The sequence below is a fragment of the Tamandua tetradactyla genome, chromosome 16 (assembly GCF_023851605.1).
Source record: "Tamandua tetradactyla isolate mTamTet1 chromosome 16, mTamTet1.pri, whole genome shotgun sequence".
In the NCBI taxonomy this organism is placed as follows: domain Eukaryota; kingdom Metazoa; phylum Chordata; class Mammalia; order Pilosa; family Myrmecophagidae; genus Tamandua; species Tamandua tetradactyla.
The window spans coordinates 12203125-12217210 of record NC_135342.1 but is presented as its reverse complement, the minus strand read 5'-3'; the positions used below and the strand labels follow the sequence as shown (position 1 = coordinate 12217210).

Below are 14086 nucleotides of genomic sequence, written 5' to 3'. Positions count from 1 at the left end.
CAGACCCGGGGGTCCGGGCCCCCAGAACCTCCCCCTCAGACCCAGGGGTCCCGGCCTCCAGCTTTGCTTTCCAGACACTCCTGCGCCAAACCCCCAAAAAGATAGAAAGAAAACTGTTGACCAAAAGTTCAAAGTTTTATTCCGAATTTGGTCAGTGCTGAGAAAACCAGACTCCGGGTGCAGAGCCCGCCCCCCTTCCCGGCCACACCACAGCGGGGGGACCAGGCCGCGCCCCCCACCCCACGATTGGCTGGGGCGTCCCGGGGCTCAGAAGCTCGACTGCAGCAGAGTGACCCGCAGAGGCCACGCCCCCTCAGCCGCCGCCAGGGCGGGGGGCGCGGCCTCGCCTGCCCACGTGGGCTCCCAGGGGGCGGGGCCTCCGCCGCGCCCACCACCCCGCCGCCTGGACCCCGCCGGGCGGGAAGTCGCCGCGGGAGGAGAGCTTGGGGGAGACATCAGCCGCGGCGTGGGGTCCGACGGCGGCGGCGGGGATGGAAGAGGTTCTCCCGGACCATCCAGGTTTCCACCTGGAGGGGACGGGTGGGGAACGAGAATGGCAAACCTTACGACCCAGGAGTCCCGGCCCCAGCCCCTCCGCCCCCAGACCCCCAAGTCCAGGCCCCCCCAGCCCCTCCTCCCTTACACTCGGGGGTCTCTCCAGCTCCACCACTGCCTGGGACCTAGGACTCTCAAGATCCGGCCATATCCTCACCCAGACAACATTCCCCGCAGCCCCCTCCTCGATAGGACCTAGGATTCCAGGCCTCCCACTCCCTGTTCCCTAAATCCCAGGGGTCCCAGCCCCCAGCGCGTCACCTGTCATCATTTTGTGCCACTGTGACGCCTCAGTGGCCAGGGCTTGAGACAGGCTGAGGACCCGCTCCCGGTGACCTTCGGACGTGGGCAAGTATGGGGTGGTGTTCCTCGGACTAGGAAAAAGGGGAGATTTGGGGGTGCGTGTCCAACTCGCCGCTGTGGTGGGAGCGGAAGTTCCCCGCGGGTGCTTCACTAGATGTGTCTCTGCAGGTCCTTAACTGGGCGCGTCCCACGCGTGGGTTAGGGGATTTCTAAGCCAGGCGTCCGAAACTGAAGCCGATTTCCTCTAAGGAGGGGCAAGGTGGGAAATCCACCCACGGAGTTTGGACAAGTTTGCAGCTCTCACCGGAGAGCCAGGGCTTTCTGATTTTCTCTCAGAAACTTCTGCGTCTTTAATAGATTCTGCCACCTGTATGTCAGTACTCGGGAGAATTTCATCTTAATGACAGGCCACTGAATTGTATACTTGCCAGTGGTTAAAATGGGAAATGTCATTTTGCATGTTTCCACAATAAAAATAATTTTAAAATAGTAATGATGGTACTCCCTTCCCCTTTGGCAAATTAATTTCCCTGCTCCCTTGCCGCCACCATCCACTCCTCACCTACTCCAGGACCCCGAGCTTCTGAGCCATTTCGAGGCTCCCGACTGTCCCAGGGAGTCTAGGCCAGGCTGGGAAGGAATCGGGTCGTTAGAATTATCCTTACGTGGAAAATCGGGGCCGGCTTTTTAAAATTATAATTTATTGTGTTTTTTTTTTGTTTTTGCAGCCCTGGAAAAGAGGTGAGTTAAGGTGGCCCCCATCCACTCCTGTTCCTGGAAACAGCTCCCTTCCCCACAGGACTTAGCTAGAACTCCTAGTGACCCCCCCTACTGCCCCTCCAAATCCCCATCCTTTATTTCGTAAACGATCCGCTGAACTGTTTCTGCCCCCCAAAGCTAGCTAGATACAGAGATAACCATTTCCTGTTTAGCTGAAGGATTGACAGCTGTGGAATCACTTCCCCTATAACTTGTCTTCACATCCCTATAAAAGTCTAAAGTTAAACCACCCTGCCGATGGAGCCCCTCCCATCTTTGGATCTGGGGTGCTCTCCCTATTGCAACAGCCCAAATAAAATCAATTTCCTAATTTGGATGATTTTCTTTTTTCTCCCTTTGACAACTCATAGCAGCTGAGAAGAAAAGCTGGGCTTGGAATCCAGACCGGAGACCCCCACCTTGAAGGGGGAATGTGGTTTAGGTGGAGCTGTTATTTCAGTCTCCTCCCCACTTTCACTCCACCGAGGGGAGCCAGAAGGCAGACTTTAGCACGGGTACAAGTTGGGGTGAATCTGGAAGCCCAGTTCTGGCTAGGGGGGTAGGGAGCATTCCCATTCTACAGAGAGGGAAACTGTGGCTCAGAGCAGACACAGAGGCACCCACGATCACCCCACTCCCCACTGCCCCACCCCGTTCCCCTCACCCTTTGCTCCACATCAGGCTGGCGTCTGGCTGGGGACAGCGTCCTCCCCAGGGTGAGGAGCCGGGGCGAGGTGGGGCGAGGGCTGGGCCGTCCACGCTCCTGGTGTCTCCGCATGCGCTCCAGCTGCTCCTGGGCACTCATGCGGGGTCGGGCGAGGGGGCCCTGGGGAGGCGAGCAATGCCCAGAGATGCGGCTGCCCCTCCTCCGCTCACAGCCCTCCCGTGGCTCCCCAGGACCCCCACAACCAAAACGAGGGGAGAGGGCTTATTGGCTAACTAAATTATCAGGACAGCTTTGGGGACCTGCCTTGAGATGACTGGACGAGCTCATGCTTGCCCTCAGTGTTTCCTTCATTCTCAAAACAGGAGGGAAGAGCACTGGTTGCTGCTGTCTGCAAGGAGGGCGTCCCAGCTTATCCCCTACTGGTGTGACGTGGCCAGCCCCCAATCCCATGGGCTTGGAGAGAAGAGAGGGGCAGTTCCCCAAATGTAACCAAGAAGTTAGGATTGAAGGGATGATTGTGGTTACTGAATTTATATTATATAGATACTCCTTTTTACTTTCTGGCATTTTAGAGCAGACAAAGGGAAATACCTGAAATCTTTGAATTGTAAAGCAGCTGCCTTGATCTCTGATAATGTGCCCCTGTGATCATAAACAACCTGATGACTAACCTTCACTTGTACCCGTTTATCTAATTTTTTTACTTTAGAGTTTTGTGATCACTAAAGAGAGCCCCTAAAGTTTATTAATGAAAGGTCTTGGGTCAGCCCAGAACTAACCCACCCCAAGCCCAAGGTTATTTCGATAACGGAGACTGGATCTACCCCAAATGGGCCTGCCCGACATTGCACAGTAATTTAGACTTTAACCCATTTGTGGCCTATGCCTCATTATAATACTAAAAATCACGCCCATCAGTATATGAAGATCACCATTTTTTATATAAGTTCTGTGGGTAAGCATGTAATCAGTCTGCACATGCTCAATAATTAGATCATCTCTAACCCCATCATCTTGAGCCATTTGTGCTCATCATCCGAAAACCTGCCCGTCCTTTGGTACTCTAACACTATCAGAATTACTGCAGTTCAGAGAGACAGATTTTTAGGTCAGTTAGGTCATCTGCTCTCCTGATACGTGCCTAGCAATAAACTCTTTTTCTCTTAGAAACCCCAATGTCTCAGGAATTGGCCATTTGCACACAAGGGCAAAAGAACCCACAAACTTTGTCCCGTAACACAAATAAGCGTTGTTCAGAGCCACCCCGACAATTCACGTCCATTGAGACCATTGAGAATGAAAGAATTTCTGTATGTTTAGGAAAGGACTGATTGCTCTGTCTCCACGATAAGACACCGCGGGAAATGATTTTTCAATCTGTTTCACCCAGAAATCACATCCGACCCTGACCACGCCTCTGAATGCCAGCCAATCAGGGGGCCACACATGCCTCAGAATACCAGCCAATCAGGAGTAAACACATGCTTTGTCAGCCAACCAATCAGGGCCATCTACGTTGTTGAACGCCAGCCAATCAGGAACAGACACAGCTTGTACACCTTAAGGCCAATCTTGTTCCCAAGCCTTCTGCCCCCGGAAGTCCATCTAACCTTGTGTCCCACGTGACAGGAGTTTGCCTCTCTGTTTTGCTCAAGAAAATTAATAAATTGAGTGATTTGTTTCCAATACTGAGAGATGGCCTCCTGGTCATCGCCTCCTCGCCTCTGCCAGGAACATACGTTTTCTGCATGGGCAAACCTTTTCTCTCATCCAGCTCAACTGTCCTTTGAAAATTTCACAGTGCCAGGGTCTGGCTGCCATACACCCACGCCTGGCTGATATGCAGGAGGATGCTACTTGTGCCTCTGTTCCCCGTGGAACTCAAGCACCAGGTCTCGGAATCATTGTTGAGCGAATAAAGGGATTCTGGCTTTCTTCTGACAGTGGCCACATCTCAGAGTTTAGGGGGAAAGACAAAGGGGGCAGCTCCTTGGCCCTGGTTATGGATTGAATTGTTGGGGGGGGGGGGGGTGGAGGCATCTTCACGTCCTAACCCCAGGTCTTGAGAATGTGAATTTATTTGAAATAGGATCTTTGAAGTGTTATTAGTTAAAATGAGGCCAAACTGGATTATGGTGGATTAAGGAGAAAGACAGACATAGAGAAGACAGGTATTGAGTTATGCCACAGACGCCAGGAAGCCACTACCAAAACCCTATGGCTTGAGAAGGAGCCTGGCCCTGCCGATACCTTGATTATGGTCTTCTAGCCTGCAGAACTGTGAGATGATAAATTCCTATTGTTTAAGGAGCTACCCTGGCAAGCTAAGACATTCCTCCAAGCCCACCAGACACCCTACTTGGAAGGAACATCTGTTGGAGTCCTGGTGGGCACAGGAGGGGTCAGGAAGCCTTTGCCAGTGTCAGGTGGGGAAGCCATAGAAAAACAGGGCTTGGGAAGCAGATGTTCTCTACACAGCATACTCAGGCCGCAACTGTGGCCGATTCATCGGTGACGCCCCAGGCTTTGGGGCCTGGCACTCAGGAAGGATCAGGAGATGTTTGTTAACCTGAACTGAGCAACCCTTCATTCAGGCCATGAGGTTCTGGAAGCCAGAGGTGGGCGTGTGTGGTTGTGTGGGTTGCTCACAGCTCAAGGAGCAAACTCTCCACAAACCCAGCCATGCTCTGCCCACCCACAGGGGGCACCTGTCTCTAATTCACACACAGGCATCTTTTGGGCTAGCGCAGGCCCTGGTTAATTACTCCCTAACCCCCTACCTCTGGATTTGCACATGCTCTTTCCTGGCTTTCCCTTCTCGTAAATCTGAACTCATTCTTTAAGGCCTCTGCCTCCAGGAGATGGTCCCCAACCTTCCCAGGCTGGGCTTTCCCCTCTGGAGGTCCCCACCACTGCCTTGTGCCTTCACCCTCAGAGCACATGTCTCTGTTCTGATCATGGTTATATAAGAGCAAAGGCCAACAGGAAGTGCAAAGTAACGAATATGTCCAAAACCGAACTCCTAACCTGCCCTCCAGCCCCCAAACCTGCTTCATCTCAAGAATGGGGGAACCTTCCTTGCCTCTTTGAGCTTCTTCAAGATCAAAGGACCAGAAACAAAGGTCGTGCTAACTCCTCCCTTTTTTTCACACCCCCACCTCTCATCTGCCAGCAAACCTTGTTGCCTCCACCTTCCAAATCAGTTTCCAACATGACTCATGTGCAGTTTCAAAGTAAACAAAGGAAGGAACCAATCCAACTCTGACAACTGATGTTTGTGGTTCCCCTGACTCTGATGCCAAGCAGCCTTGCCCAGCATGATGTGTGGGTTTATCTCCATCTAGATGCTCCATGGTCCCCAGGCATGTGCTGTTCACTGATATTCCCTTGCTTTTCTGTTACTTGTGCCTTTGGAGTTTAATTTATCTCTGAAGATGGCAAAACCAGCCATAGATACAGTGATAAGAAACAGAAACATCTATCCCTCTCAAGGGGTCAGAAACAAGACAGTGGAGTGTCTTTCGGAGTGTCTCCATGAAATTGGCATGGGAACTGCCCCGACCCATGAGGTGTCATAACGAAAAAGATATGTTGTGGAAGTTTTACGGGGACAGTGGTGGCCAGGAAGAAATGACAGGTAGAGAAGCTCTGCTGAGGGTAAAGCAGGATGACCTGCTGATCCACACTACAATGTGAGTGACCCATGGAAGCTGCATGATGAGCCAAAGTAGGCAGACTCAGAAGGTCACATAGAGTTTGGTTCCACTCATGTGACATGCCCTGAAAAAGCAAATTCACAGGTACAGAAAGTAGAACAGGGGTCACCAGGGGCAAAATAGGGAGTTATTGCTTAATGGGCAGAGTTTCTGTTTGGGGTGTGTGCCGGGTTAAATCTGTGGTGGACCCCAGAAAAGCCGTGTCCTCTAATCCTCATTCAGTATTGCTGGGTGGGAGCATTTTGATTGTTCCCATGGAGATGTGACCCACCCAATTGTGGGTGGTAACTTCTGATTAGATGATTTCCATGGAGGTGTCTCTCCACCCATTGAAGGTGGAGTTGCTTACTGGAATCCTTTAAAGGAGGTAACATTTTGGAGAGTTCCTTTTTTGTAGAGCCAGGAAAGAAAGCCAGCAGATGACGCAATGTTCGCCATGTACCCTTCCAGCTGAGAGAGAAACCCTGAACTTCATTGGCCTTCTTGAACCAAGGTATCTTTCCCTGGATAGATGCCTTTGACTGGACATTTCTATAGACTTGTTTTAATTGGGATATTTTCTTGGCCTTAGAGCTGTAAACTAGCAACTTATTAAACTCCCCCCGCCCCCCTTTCTTTTCTGCATGGGCAAGCACCGGGAATCCAACCTGGGTCTCTGGGCATCACAGGCGAGAACTCTGCCACTGAACCACCGTGGCCCGCCCATACATTCCCCTTTTTAAAAGCCATTCTGTTTCTGTTATATTGCATTCCGGCTGCTAGCAAACTAGAACAGGGTGATAACGAATTTTGGTAATGGCTGGTGGTGATGGTTACACAGTGTTGCAAATGTAATGAATGCTGCTGAAGTGCACACATAAAGACAGTTAAAATGGCAAAAAAAAAGAATAAATGAAAAATAAAAAGTATGAAGACCTGGAACATGTATTGACTGAAGGCCTTTGACAACGAGGAAGTCACTGCATACCCCCAACCGGCTCTTGATCATACAACGAACTAGGAACGTTCCATAAAGATCTAAACATTGAATATGAGCATTGACTGGCTGCTGACCTTGAAGACATATCATGATATAAAATATCTGAATATCTCAGGTGGCAGAGCGTCTGCAATTCATCAAGGAGTTTGCCAAGATAATATAAGATGAAAGCCGAGTTTTGAAGAAAATGCACCCTATGGAGAAGGCACTTCTCTCACAATGCTGTGGTCCTCAAATCCATCCGCAAAAGCAACGAGGCACCCAGACACGTGTGAACCTGCTCCTGGATGTGCCAGAGCCACTGGCACATACACAAGGCACGATTGGCAGTTTTCTGGAAAAGCCAACACCTGAGACTTCTGGAACATGGCTACGGTTTCCTCAGGCATTATTATCCAACCAAGAAATCATGGGCAATCAGAGAAATCTTCTTCAGCACCTTCAGGGACACCTTGAACCAGCAGTACAAGCCCCTCATGGAAAAGAGGTAGAGGTTTAGGAGAGGCTCAGCTTCTAGACACACCAGTCTGCAACCCTTATCCAAAACCCTTGGGACCAGATGCGACTCAGGAGTCAAAATTTTGCAGACTCTAGAAAAAGAATGCAGGGCCTACACCGTATATGACATACAAGGATCAAGCAATTTTATTTCCAAGGAAAAGATTTAGTGAAACCTCCAATCATGCACTGGAACACAAACGAAGCCAAGTACCCGCATGTCCACGTGCAGTAAATGCCCACAACACTGGTGGCTTGAGAACTCTAGGAATGAGCTTGATTGGGGGGAAAGTGTCAAGTTTTTGTTCTTCAGCAAGTGCTCTGGCAATCGCCTTCCTAATGTCTTGGGAAAGGTGGCCTTTAGGAGGTGGATGGGTGGACTAGCATGCCCCCGCTAGGCCCCACCCCAAGGACATGCCCACCCGGAAGCCCGGGATGTGGGATATGGTTTTGGCAGAAGTAATTAAGGGAAGGTCACGAGAGAACTCGCCCTGAATTATCCAATTGGTCCCTAAATTCAATGACAGGTGTCCTTATAAGAGATACACCAGGAACTGTTAAAAGAAATCACAGAAGACCTAAATAGATGGAAGGGCATACCGTGTTCATGGATTGGAAGACTAAATATAGTTAAGATGTCAATCCTACCTAAATTGATTTACAGATTCAATGCAATACCAATCAAAATCCCAACAACTTATTTTTCAGAAACAGAAAACCAATAAGCAAATTTATCTGGAAGGGCAGGGTGCCCCGAATTGCTAAAAACATCTTGAGGAAAAAAAACGAAGCTGGAGGTCTCGCGCTGCCTGACTTTAAGGCATATTATGAAGCCACAGTGGTCAAAACAGCATGGTATTGGCATAAAGATAGATATATCAACCAATGGAATCGAATAGAGTGCTCAGATATAGACCCTCTCATCTATGGACATTTGATCTTTGATAAGGCAGTCAAGCCAACTCACCTGGGACAGAACAGTCTCTTCAATAAATGGTGCCTAGAGAACTGGATATCCATATGCAAAAGAATGAAAGAGGACCCGTATCTCACACCCTATACAAAAGTTAACTCAAAATGGATCAAAGATCTAAACATTAGGTCTAAGACCATAAAACAGTTAGAGGAAATGTTGGGAGATATCTTATGAATCTTACAACTGGAGGCGGTTTTATGGACCTTAAACCTAAAGCAAGAACACTGAAGAAGGAAATAAATAAATGGGATCTCCTCAAAATTAAACACTTCTGTGCATCAAAGAACTTCATCAAGAAAGTAGAAAGACAGCCTTCACAATGGGAGATAATATTTGGAAATGACATATCAGATAAAGGTCTAGTATCCAGAATTTATAAAGAGATTGTTCAACTCAACAACAAAAAGACAGCCAACCCAATTACAAAATGGGAAAAAGACTTGAACAGACACCTATCAGAAGAGGAAATACAAATGGCCAAAAGGCACACGAAGAGATGCTCAATGTCCCTGGCCATTAGAGAAATGCAAATCAAAACCACAATGAGATATCATCTCACACCCACCAGAATGGCCATTATCAACAAAACAGAAAATGACAAGTGCTGGAGAGGATGTGGAGAAAGAGGCACACTTATCCACTGTTGGTGGGAATGTCAAATGGTGCAACCACTGTGGAAGGCAGTTTGGCGGTTCCTCAAAAAGTTGAATATAGAATTGCCATACGACCCAGCAATACCATTGTTGGGAATCTACTCAAAGGACTTAAGGGCAAAGACACAAACGGACATTTGCACACCAATGTTTATAGCAGCGTTATTTACAATTGCAAAGAGATGGAAACAGGCAAAATCTCCATCAACAGAAGAGTGGCTAAACAAACTGTGGTATATACATACGATGGAATATTATGCAGCTTTAAGACAGGATAAACTTATGAAGCATGTAATAACATGGATGAACCTAGAGAACATTATGCTGAGTGAGTCTAGCCAAAAACTAAAGGAAAATACTGTATGGTCCCACTGATGTGAACCGACATTCGAGAATAAATTTGGAATATGTCATTGGTAACAGAGTCCAGCAGGAGGTAGAAACAGGGTAAGATAATGGGCAATTGGAGCTGAAGGGATACAGACTGTGCAACAGGACTAGATACAAAAACTCAAAAATGGACAGCACAATAATACCTAATTGTAAAGTAATCATGTTAAAACACTGAATGAAGCTGCATCTGAGCTATTGGTTTTTGTTTTGTTTAGTTTAGTTTTGTTTTGTTTTTACTATTATTACTTTTATTTTTTTCTCTATATTAACATTCTATATCTTTTTCTGTTGTGTTGCTAGTTCTTCTAAACCGATGCAAATGTATTAAGAAACGATGATCATGCATTTATATGATGATGTTAAGAATTACTGATTGCATATGTAGAATGGTATGATTTCTAAATGTTGGGTTAATTTCTTTTTTTCCATTAATTAAAAAAAAAAGAGAGAAGGGGTAATTGGAGCTGAAGGGATACAGACTGTGCAACAGGACTGGATATAAAAACTCAGAAATGGACAGCACAATACTACCTAATTGTAATACAATTATGTTAAAACATTGAATGAAGCTGCATGTGAGGTATAGGTTTTTTTTTCCTCTCTATTATCGTTTTAATTCTTATTCTGTTGTCTTTTTATTTCTTTTTCTAAATCGATGCAAATGTACTAAGAAATGATGAATATGCAACTATGTGATGATATTAAGAATTACTCATTGTACATGTAGAATGGAATGATTTCAAAATGTTTTGTTAATTTTTTTTAATTAATAAAAAAAAACAAAAAGAGATACACCAGGGAGAAAACAGAAAAAGAGAAGGCTACATGTGTTAGATTCAGTTGTCAACTTGGCCAGGTGAGCATACCTAATCTTGTTGCTGCGGACTTAAGCCAACGGTATGTGAACCTCATCTGTTCCCAATTACATCTGCAGTTAGCTAGGAGGCGTGTCTGCTGCATTGAGTGACCGTTTGACTTAATTGGCTGGTGCTTAAATGAGAGAGCGCAACATAGCACAGCCTAAGCAGCTCAGCATTCCTCATCTCAGCACTCTGCAGCTCAGCACTCGCAGCTCAGCCCAGGCCTTTGGAGATGCAGAAAGAAGTCACCCCGGGGAAAGTTGTTGGAACCCAGGGGCCTGGAGAGAAGACCAGCAGAGACCATCCTGTGCCTTCCACATAAGAAAGAACCTCAGTGGAAAGTTAGCTGCCTTTCCTCTGAAGAACTAACAAAATAAATCCCCTTTTATTAAAAGCCAATCCGTCTCTGGTGTGTTGCATTCTGGCAGCTAGCAAACTAGAACACTACATGACTGGAGTGAAGCTGCCACAAGCCAAGGGACACCCAGAGCCACCAGATGCTGGAAGAGGCAAGGAAGGATCCCCCTAGAGCCTTGGGAGGCGGAGGGAGCGCAGCCCTGTAGACATCTTGATTTCACACTCTGGCCTCCAGAACTGTGGGAGAAAATTTCCTGTGGTTTTAAGCCACCCGGTTTGTGGTCACTTGTTTTGGCAGCCACAGGAAACAAATCTGGGGCACATTTGCTTTCTGTGTACCACATCTCCAAATTCAGTCCACTGGCCTCTTGTAACTACAGACTGGCCACAGTTACCAGGAGGCCCAGGACTCAGGATGTCTTAGGGACGCCATCTTTGCAGCTGCTCATACTTGGAACGGTGGTGATCAGTCATCGGAAACAGAAGCGGGCACAGACTTTGAAAATGAACCTGTAGGCGAGAGCTAAGGCATCTCCTTCTCCCAGAAACCTTCAGCAACCAGATTTTTATCACTAGTGAGAAAAATGATATTGAACCCTGTTATTTATGCCCAAAGATTATCAAGTCCAAGCGGAAGCATCTATGGAAGAAATGCCACGTGCCAACAATAGTGCATCTGTTGGGCAATCCTGGGGTTACGGGAGAATTGCTAACACAGCATCCAATTAAGAAACGTGATTTATTGGGAAGGAAGAGATTCCAAGCGCTTGCTCAATTAAAGGGAGGCTGCCCGGACAAGACCCTTCTCTCTTTTTTGGGGGTGGGGTGGTTGTGCTGCTTGGTTTGGGAATGGAGCCCGATTTCCTGCATGGAAGGCGAGAATTCTACCACTGAACCACCCTTGCACTGCCCCAAGACCCTTCTTTAAGGAGCAGCTGACATGGCAAGAAGCTCTAGGAAGGCCAGTTGCCTGATCCCAAGGGAATCACACTTCCAGACCCTTCTCCCATGTCCCGCTCAACCAGCCACCCAGGTTTCTAGAGTTCTCAAGCCACCAATGTTGTGGGCATTTACTGCACGTGGACATGCGGGTACTTGGCTTCGTTTGTGTTCCAGTGCAGGAGGTTTCACTAAATCTTTTCCTTGGAAATAATTGCTTGATCCTTGTACGCCATATACGGTGTAGGCCCTGCATTCTTTTTCTAGAGTCTGCAAAATTTTGACTCCTGAGTCGCATTTGGTCCCAAGGGTTTTGGATAAAGGTTGCAGACCAGCGCGTCTTGAACCTGAGCCTCTCCTAAACCTCCACCTCTTTTCCAGCAAACAACCATCGCCTCCACCTCCGCGCTGGCCCGCAGGCTGTTCCCCAAGTGGCCGCCAGAGGGCGACAGTCCCCGCCAACTGCAGCTCACCACCCTCTGTGCTTGGGTGGGGAAGGGGGTAGGGGGGCCCCTACCCTAGCTCCCCTGACTCCGCATAAAAGCAAAGTCCTCCCCGTGGCCCCCCAGACCCTGCACGATCTGCTCCTCGTTCCTCCTCTGCCCTCACCTCCTGCCCTCTCCCCCTCCTCTCACCTCCTTTCTGCTCCTGCAACGTGCCAGGCCCACTCCTGCCTCTGAACCTTGACAATGGCTGTTCCCTCTGCCTGTAACACTCTGTCACCAAACAGCCCCCAAGGTTTGCTCCCTTGTCTCCTGCTCGAGCATCCCCACAAGGCCTCCCCAGTCCACATCCTTCCCCACCCATCCCAATCCCACTCCCCCCCATTCTGTTTTTAGTTCTTTCCCCTTTACAGCCTTACAAAATCCTGTGCAGGTAACCGCCTTGTTTCCTGTCTACTCCCTTCCCCTCCCACCAGAATGTCTAATTTGTGAGGGAAGGATTTTTTCCCCATCTCCGTCATTGTTGTGTCCTCAGCACTGTCCTATACAACTTTCCACGGTGGTGGAAATGGTCTAACTCTGCACTGGCCACTGCCACGTGCTGAGTACTGTGTGAGACTGGGGAATTGAATTTATTTTGCTTTAATTAATTTAAATTAAAATAGCCATGCGTGGCTTCTATATTGGACAGTGCAAGCCTAGAACAGTGCCAGGTTCACAGAGGCTACTCAATAAATCTTTGATGGGTAAATGAAAGTATGAATGGAATACTGAGTATATCCAGGCACTAATTTCAACCCTTTATAGGCATTTATCTAGTTTCAATCCTCACATCAGTCCCAGGTAGTTGGCATCTCTACTGGCCTCATTTTACAGATGAGACAACCGAGGCACAGAGAGGTCTAGAAACTGCCCCAAGGTCACAAAGCATAGAAATGGCAAAGCCAAAATTCACTCCCAGTGCTCTTCACAAAACCACACTCTGCCTGCTCTATTCCTCCAGGAGTGGGGGTACAAGGGGGTCAGCCAAAGGTCCCCAAGGGAGGCCTGTGGGAGCCAGAGGTACTGCCTACCTTAGTTCCTGGCTGCGGGGAAGGGGGGCGGCGACCCTCAGGGCTGGAAGCCCGGGAGACCCTTGGTGACCCAAGACCTGGAGGGGCAGAGTGGGACTTGGTGAGGAGGGGGACACCAAGAGAGCCCCCCGCAGCCCAGGGTGCTTACCTGAGGCAGGGCTGGCCAGGTCTCTATCGCTCTTGGGGGGGCGCCCCCAGTCAGTCTCAGGGGATCGGGGGGAGCTCAGCTCCAAGGACTCGGGGAGGCTCTGGAAGGGTTGGAAAAAGAGAATAATGATTATGAATTCTCATGACCATTTTTCAAGCACTTAGCCCTGGAGACACAGCACAAGGGAAGTTAATATTGTAAACCAGAAGCCAGACATCCTGGTTTCAAATCCCAGCCCTCCCTGGTATTGGCTGTGTAGCCTTGGGCCAGTTAATTTACATCTCTAGGGCATTCATCTTCTCCTTATGTAAGGACTGAACCCGAACCTGTAAGGCACTTAGAACCTAACATATGACAAGGTGCAAATTCTTTTAATGATTGTGCACTGGGCATTGTGCCAAGCTCAGTGACCTCACTGAATACCCACAATAAAGCTGTGAGGTTGTTATTATTATTATATTATCATCACCCTCATTTTACATATGAGCAAACTGAGACTCAGAGAATGAAGTCAGTGGCTGGGGTCACACAGTGGGCAGAGCTGGGGTCCGAGCCCAGGTCTCCTGGTCCCTGGGAACCAGATGCATAATCTCTGCTCCACACTCCGGCCCAGGACCACACAGCACAGGAAGAACTCGAGTAAAGAACACAATTTGGAGGGCCAAAGAACGGGGCAGGTACATGGTCTAAAGGGCTGGAGCAGCAGCAGCTCAAAACCAGTGGTGGAATGAGCCTCTTTTGTTGCTCAGATGGAGTCTCTGTCTCTC

General features: G+C 48.4%; 1 protein-coding gene and 1 long non-coding RNA gene across 5 annotated transcripts in view; one reads left to right on the top strand and one right to left on the bottom strand.

The window, feature by feature from the left end:
* Positions 1–116: 116 nt before the first annotated feature.
* Positions 117–14086, bottom strand: part of PLEKHA4 (pleckstrin homology domain containing A4) — a 31754-nt gene continuing 17784 nt past the window's right edge. For 3 of the 4 annotated variants that reach the window (XM_077131230.1, XM_077131232.1, XM_077131231.1), the window contains 6 exons: positions 13320–13419; positions 13172–13248; positions 2282–2443; positions 1421–1488; positions 817–929; positions 117–527 (listed from right to left, as the gene is read on the bottom strand). In XM_077131230.1, the coding sequence (XP_076987345.1) occupies positions 268–527; positions 817–929; positions 1421–1488; positions 2282–2443; positions 13172–13248; positions 13320–13419 (780 nt within the window). In that variant the 3' untranslated portion in view covers positions 117–267. The remainder of the gene's footprint in view (positions 528–816; positions 930–1420; positions 1489–2281; positions 2444–13171; positions 13249–13319; positions 13420–14086) is intronic. The other variant, XM_077131233.1, reaches the window with a different exon arrangement.
* Positions 373–2963, top strand: LOC143658864 (uncharacterized). Its single transcript, XR_013163348.1, has 4 exons — positions 373–519; positions 733–903; positions 1027–2132; positions 2647–2963. It is a non-coding gene; the product is annotated as an uncharacterized LOC143658864 (long non-coding RNA).